This window comes from Lacerta agilis, chromosome 14, assembly GCF_009819535.1.
Source record: "Lacerta agilis isolate rLacAgi1 chromosome 14, rLacAgi1.pri, whole genome shotgun sequence".
In the NCBI taxonomy this organism is placed as follows: Eukaryota; Metazoa; Chordata; class Lepidosauria; order Squamata; family Lacertidae; genus Lacerta; species Lacerta agilis.
The window spans coordinates 7,372,514-7,380,204 of NC_046325.1; the positions used below are offsets into that span (position 1 = coordinate 7,372,514).

At 40.2% G+C, this 7,691-nt stretch overlaps 1 protein-coding gene across 1 annotated transcript; it reads right to left on the reverse strand.

The window, feature by feature from the left end:
• Positions 1 to 310: 310 nt before the first annotated feature.
• LOC117058940 (vomeronasal type-2 receptor 26-like) lies at positions 311 to 6,516 on the reverse strand. Its single transcript, XM_033170360.1, has 6 exons — positions 6,302 to 6,516; positions 5,230 to 5,521; positions 4,208 to 5,068; positions 3,669 to 3,896; positions 2,003 to 2,129; positions 311 to 1,212 (listed from the first exon to the last, which is right to left on the reverse strand). Exons 1-6 carry the CDS (start codon positions 6,514 to 6,516, stop codon positions 311 to 313), a joined length of 2,625 nt encoding a protein of 874 aa, XP_033026251.1.
• Positions 6,517 to 7,691: the final 1,175 nt, after the last annotated feature.

Sequence of the window (7,691 nt, forward strand, 5' to 3'; positions counted from 1 at the left end):
ATGCCAGGGAATATATTTAAAGGTTTGCTGCTGCTGCTGCTGCTGCTGCTACTGCTACTACTACTACTACTTGCCAGCATATCTAATGCTTCTAATAATACAAATACTAATAATGTGACTGAGAAAGAGGAGGGGCCAAGGTGAAACAAGACACATCCTTGAGAACTCATAGATTTATTGATTCAAGCATTTCTTTGTCCCTTTCTTCACCTAAACAAATCTGCCACACCAGTTAAGTATTAAAAACATGACACTCCTTTCTCTGAGGCAGCAAATGCAAATACAATGGAATCAGTTTAAGACAAAGTTATCAATCAGTTTTTCTCATTATTTGCTCCCTATTGTTCAGCTCAGGCCTCAGCACAATGATGTAACATTTAGGGGCAAAGATGCAACCCAATAATCCAGCACTGGAGGACAAGATAGAGAAGATCTCCACTGCCACCATGGATTTCCCTTTGGTGCTCAGATATGTTGGGATAAAGGACAACCAAACACTGCAAAACAGCAACATGCTGAAGGTAATGAACTTGGCTTCATTAAAGGTGTCTGGTAATTTGCGAGCTGCAAATGCCACAATGAAGCTGGCAGTGGCCAGGAGGCCCATGTAGCCCAGGACACAATAAAACATGGTTACTGACCCTTCATTACACTGCACAATGGTTTCTTCTGCTACCGAGTCCATGTCTAGTTGGGGGAATGGGGGAAAATTTATCAACCACACAGTACAAATACTTGCTTGAGTAACAGAGCAGGAAAGGACTATGGCATTGGCCAGCCCTTTTCCTACCCACTTCCTTGTGCTAGATCCTGGTTTTGTGGCCATGAAAGCTACAACTACAGTGACAGTCTTTGCCAACAAACATGAAATGGCCAGTGAGAAGACAATGCCAAACATTGGTTGGCGAAGAATGCAGGTCACTTCCCCAGGTTTCCCAATGAATAGCAAAGATGAGAGGAAGCAGAGCAGTAGTGAGATGAGGAGAATGTAAGTGAGATCCCGGTTGTTGGCTTTGACAATGGGAGTATCTTTGTATTTAATAAAAGTTCCTATCACCAAACTTGTGAGCAGTGAAAAAGAAAGAGCAAGTGAGGCCAAACTGATACCAAATGATTCATCGTAAGTAAGAAAGCTTATTATTTTGGGGATGCATCCAGTTTTGTTCTTGTTTGGATACTGATCTCCTGGGCATATGATGCACTCATCCATATCTGAAAAGTAGAATGAGATCAAATTCCAGTAGCAATTCATGTGCGCTCTTTACGTCTTTTTCATCTTATCCTTCTTATTTTAAGGTGTTGGTAATTATATAACAGTATGTGAAATACTTTTTTGAGTATTCTGCTGAATGTATCATGTTTGAATTTAAACAATATTAAGCTGCTGCTCCATGCACCCTGCACATCAGGGCTTGATCCAACTACACTTATGGGGGGGGAGAGAGAGCTTTTGTGTTGCTGGGGAGAGCACAAGGGGCCTGGTAGAGCACAGAATGAAAGCATGTCCCTAGATTAGATGAGACTGGCCTTACATAACTCATCCCATTGTTGCCTTCTGGGATCCACGATACTTGTCTTGTGACACATCAATGTCCAACGCTGGACAACTCCCAAGGGTATTGATTGGGTGCATTTCAACCATCAAGTGGAATTAGGACATCACGTGCTCATTGAAATGATAACCCTTATGCTTTTGCCAGCCCTGCTTGCCTGTGCAATAATGAATACCTAATTGCAACTCCTAGGCAATTGTAATACTTGATATGTGTACAACAAAAGACATTTGAGCGGAGGAGGGAGCACTTCCGTATCTTGGTTCATAGTATTGTACCAGGTTTATTTGTTTTTGAATATTTCCTTCAAATGTTACTGGAAAACTGCAGAAAAAAATATCAGCACACAACTTTAAGCTGGATGGTGTGGTTGCATGTAAAATGTAGCATTTAAATAGATTCGACACAATACTCTTTACTAATATTGAACAATGAAAAATGTCATGTACCATTTTGGTTGGAAATCTTCCCTTCTGGACATGGAGTACAATCATAGCAGCAAAATTTCTGCCCTTCCTTCCTTTTCTTCTGATTACCAGGGCGGCAGTAGTCATTACACAGAGAAGTGGGCATCACCTTTCCAGAAACAAGAAATAATTTCAGAAGGGAGAAACTGAACTTCTTATCCAAAGTGCTTCATATGAAGTGCAGCAATTGGCCCGTTTTTTGTTAGAGGACCAGAAAAAAAGAAGCAAGACACAAGACCAGGAAAAATGCAAGATACATGAAATAAGCTAGGGCCATTTTATCAGCTGTAACTTTGGGAATTTATAAATTGCAAAGGACGTGTGTGGAAAATGCTTAAAACTATCAGGCTCCTAAACTGGCACTGATTGGGTGAGCTCTTCATGATTCATAACACCTTTAAAATCCTGCTGTTTCTTACACAGAGCCCTGTGACAAGTCTTTAGAATCAGAATCCACAAGGAGCTCGATTTCTTTGCTAACCTCTTTCCTTTCCCGCACCCACCTGCCAAGTGACCAGAAAGCCAATTCACGTAATGTGTATGCCACCTGTAGTTGCACCTGTTTGACACTCCTGGGTAGGAGAATGATGTAGGTGGAAAAGGTCAACCATCCCATTTTGACCAGTCAATCATAGGAAGGAAGACAAATTCCTGTTTGGCACCAGCTACGATGACAAGCTTATCTCATACTGCATAGTGGGAGGGAAGGATTGGTGAAACCTCTCCTAAGAAGGAGGGGCGGAGGTAGGTGGAAGTGACTTTATATCCTTTGTGATTTCCTAACTAGCAGTAGCTCAAAACCACACATGAAGCCAGAAAATGTATTTTGGCCCTTCTAAGATGGGGTTCAGAGAGCCAGTGTGGTGTAGTGGTTAAGAGCGGTAGACTCGTAATCTGGGGAACGGGGTTCGCGTCTCCGCTCCTCCACATGCAGCTGCTGGATGACCTTGGGCTAGTCACACTTCTTTGAAGTCTCTCAGCCCCACTCACCTCACAGAGTGCTTGTTGTGGGGGAGGAAGGGAAAGGAAAATGTTAGCCGCTTTGAGACTCCTTCGGGTAGTGAAAAGCGGGATATCAAATCCAAACTCTTCTTCGGGTAGCAATATTAGTTCTCTGGGAATACTCCAAAAGTTGGGCTTTTGTCAGTCCTATTGTCATGAAATTAATTTGATATGGGATCTTCAAATGAGCCATGGACCCTTTTCAAATGAAGCAGTAACCAACCATATCTGCCCCATGAGTAAATTCTAAGCTCTGTCATACAAAATAAAACCCAATAAAAATTGAAACAAAATAAAAAAAATTCCTTCCAGTAGCACCCTAGAGACCAACTAAGTTTGTTATTGGTATGAGCTTTCATGTGCATGCACACTTCTTCAGATACAAACTTAGTTGGTCTCTAAGGTGCTACTGGAAGGAATTTTTTATTTATTTTTTTAATTTTATTTCCACTATGACAGACCAACATGGCTACCTACCTGTAACCAATAAAAATTGTTAAAAATTCATTTCAACTAAGAACATAGAATTAAAAGCTCCGTTCGCAGTTGCACCCAGCTAGGTTTTCAGATTTTTCCCATGAGGAAATAAAAAAGTGGGGTTTATCTAAAGAGTGCATTGGGTCAAAGAAGTACCCACATTCCAGACCTGGTTAAAGCCTTTGTTCCACATAATCATGTCCTCATGAATGATTAACTCATTTCTATTGGCAGCAATGGGATCCACCCATCCAACCTTCACTCGAAGGAAAGACTTGTTTGGGAAGGTGACCATGTTTGTGATGTCGAATCTACCTCCCATTTCTCTTTTATTAGTAAAGGACAGAGTTTCTCCAGCTGAGTTGTTAAATGAAATGTCAGGAAGAGAATGGTGCAGCTAATTGAAAGAGAAAAGAAAGATTAAGGGGAAAGAACATAATAGAGATATTGAAGAAAATGGTTTGATGTATAAATGAACATCATTTACATATAATTATGTTTGCTCACTTTACTTAACAAAGCAGATGAAAAAAATTCTTATGCATACACTGGAAAAAGAAATCAGCCAAACGTACAGGATTTAATATGAAAATATAAAGCTTTGCCAGTTGGTGACATGAGCAATACCATTGCCGCATTACATCTGCATGAAAACTGTGATGAAATCTTAAGTTGTTTATTTGCTGCTTTTCATTTGTGAAGCATTACCTGCCAAGGCTGCAGATCTTGAAGTTTTAATTTTCCACTGCTACCCAATGTTCTCTGCTTGGATGTAGACAAGTAAATAGCATGCAAAGTATGAGCTACAACATAAACAGCATTGTAGATACTGTAGCTATGCCCAGATAGTTCCATTTCAAAAAGAGATCCTGGAAGACTCTCCAAACTCTCCTTTCCAGTACAAATGCCATTGACCTCCAGGGTCACATGGGGATTTGGAACTATACAGTCAAATGCTTGCTCCCAGAAGTCCTTGAGAAAACCATCTCCCAGGCTCCAGGAAGGCTTGATGGTCAGAAGAAAATCTTTGAACCTTAGAATATTTTGTGAATGAATTGTGAAGGAGATGGCACCTTGAAAGAGCTGAAAATCCCAAGAACTAACAAGCCCCGTTGCAATGAAATCAGTATGCGCAGTCAAAATCCACATCCTTTTGAATGCTAAATTTTCCTTATTGGTTGGGTCTCGCAAAAATATAATAGCTCTCAGTGCTATAATTGTCAGAGATTCACCATAGACAATAAATGTAGTGACTTTATTATCTGTGAGCAAGGCATACAAATTTAAGGCTACATCATGCATTTCATCCAGGTTATCAAGATGGAGTTGAGGTGGGATTCTTTGTGTAAAGGCTGAACAAATTCCATTTTGGGAAAGCAATGGCTCCAGGGTCTTGACGAAATATTCTCCCGTGTTATCATTTGGAGCAAAGAGTCCAACCCAGATCCATCCAAAATGCTTAAGCAAGCTAATAATACCCCAAAATTGATGGGCTTCATTGGGCACCATTCGATAAAAGGACGGGGACTGACTTGTGTCACCCTCTGGTGGAAACGAACCATATGCAAGCTAAAAAAATATAATACAGTTATGAAGTTATGTGAAAATAATTCATAATGTACAATGTGAAATTTTATTTAACAAATATTTGTTCAAGCAATGTATAGGTTAAATCCAATACAGTCACTAAGAACAAAAAAAACCCCTATGCAATCTTTCATACATCTTACCTGGGGAATTTTGTAGAGACTTAACATATCAGACATATGTAAGGAGGTATCAGACCCAAGTCCCCCAATGATGGCTATGAGGGTTTTCTGGGTGTCACATTTGTAGTTGGGGACAAATGTCTTCATTTTGAAGAGGAGGTCAAGAGTCGTACGGTAGGTCATCCTTGCATCATAGTAGCTATCATAGATGTGGAACCCCAGTGTGACATTGTGCAAAATGTTGGGGTTCTCATTTATTTCTTTCACAGCAAATGCCAAGGCAAGGACATGTTGGTAGAATTTTGTCACCACACTGCAAATAAAGTAAAGGAATTACAGAAATGAATAACGCACGACACTGGACAAATTCTTTTTTCAAATTAATCAAAACTGAAAAGAAATTGTTGGAAACCAAGCATTTTGAGTAGGAGCTGGGTATTTTGATCCTGGAAAAGAGGAGACTGAGAGGAGATATGATCGCCATCTTTCAATATCTCAAGGGCTCTCACACAGAAGATGGAGCAAGCTTGTTTTATCCTGCCCTGGAGGGTAGAACTCAAGCCAATGGCTTCAAGTTACAGTAAAGGAGATTCCGGGTAAACATTAGGAAGAACTTTCTGCAAGAGCACTGTGACTGTAAGGGTTGTTCACCAGTGCAACTGTCTTACTCTCCCTCACTTTTTCTTTCTTCTGCCCCAACCTTACTCTGTATACAACGTCTCACATCAAATGTAACTGTTCTGTAGAAAGAACTCTACAACCTTAAAAAAGAGACTTTTGTAAGTGAAGAAAATCTTTAATAAAATTATTTAAAGAAAACACTCAGTGGGTAATTGAAAAGAGGAGTCCCTCAAGGGTGGAAAACCAGATTTTTTTTTTCAATCATTTAAATCATTCCCTGTGAGCATAGTAAGTTATTGTTGAAACTGAAATATATTTTTATATTCCACCATTCAGCCAAAAAAATGTTTCACATTATCGCTTACAGACCCCCATGATAAGACAGTCTCTCCCCTTAGCATGCTTGTTTAAAATACATGAGGCAGGAGGAAATGTGATTTGGAGGAATGTTAGGGGCATGGGAGATTCTTACGCTGAAGCATCAAAGAGGTTCTGTGTTGGGTGTTCCTTGAAGAAAACTTCATAGAAAACATAATAAATGTGAGTAACAATGCCACCAGTGATTAGATCACCTGGCTGGTACCACTCATGTGGAACAGGAACAGGAACATTCACAGTGCACCCGATGGTATTATCGATATTAGAAACAGAAGGCATTAGAAAAAGCAACACCAATAGCATCAACATCCTGCTAGTCAGTTCCCTTCTGAACACAGACTCTATTGTATTTGTCCCTTCTAAGAAAAGGCTACATTGGATGGTGCATGAATCCTTTTACCCATACATATACTGTAGTAAAGAATATGAGCAGCATTCAGAGATTACAGAATCAGAAATTGAATTGCTAGAGCCCTGCCTGCTTCTGGCCCCTACCCCAGGCCTCAGTACAAGGGGTTAGTTATAACCACTTTCAGGCTTGTTGTTGTTTTCTAGCTGCTTCTGGGAACAGCTAGAAGTTTGTCCTTGTGAAGAAATTGCCATGATTTGGGTAATTGCAGGTTAGGAATAGGAATTACTGTGGGGATGTTTAGAAGTGTGGATGAGGATATATTGATTAAAATATCCTATCCCAGCTTGTGTTAACAAGCTCCAAACTTAGCAGAGTTGCATTCCCTTTCCAAAGCACAGCAGAAACGGTTGCACAGGCTTGCTAAAGCCTCAGAATAACATATATATTCCTGGTATATTCCCCTTCTTCCCTCTTAAAAGTAAAGACACAACACAGTGCTCTTTAAAATATATAAAAAGAGTTTACTTACAGTTTTCATCCTGAGTTACAGTACAGTATCAGAAGGCAGGCTAGCTTAGATAAATGTATTTACATGTGTGAAGCTATCTCCATAAGGGAGCAGGCTTCACCTGGCCTCTCTTGGCTGGAACCCAAGAGAGCATTCTGTCCTAAGATGTTATTCCTTGAAGAGACGAATCCAAAAGAGAGAGATGGCGTCTGGTCTCAAGAGTTTTGTATACAGGTGAGACCACACCCACCTCTAGTTACACAGCAAGTTATCTCAGTCCAGGTAAACAGGAAGCTTTGGCTGGAGGACTGAGATACCCTTCATGTCCACTCTAGCAATGGTATGCTTTGACTGCTCTGTGTTTACATCCCACATTTACTTTTTCAGGGTTTTCATTCTGAGTTGCTATTTTGCCTTTTTTTACTCATAGTTCTGCTCCTTACAGGCATAAAAAGTGAGCACATGACATATCCATGATGATACCAAGAAATTCAGTGAAGTCATTGGGCAAATAACAGGGCTAAATTTTGAGATAAAGGCCACTTCCAAATGCCACTTCCCTTCAAGGGAATGGGAATAAAGACCTCTCTATACAATAAAGCTATATATATAAAACTAGTAGAC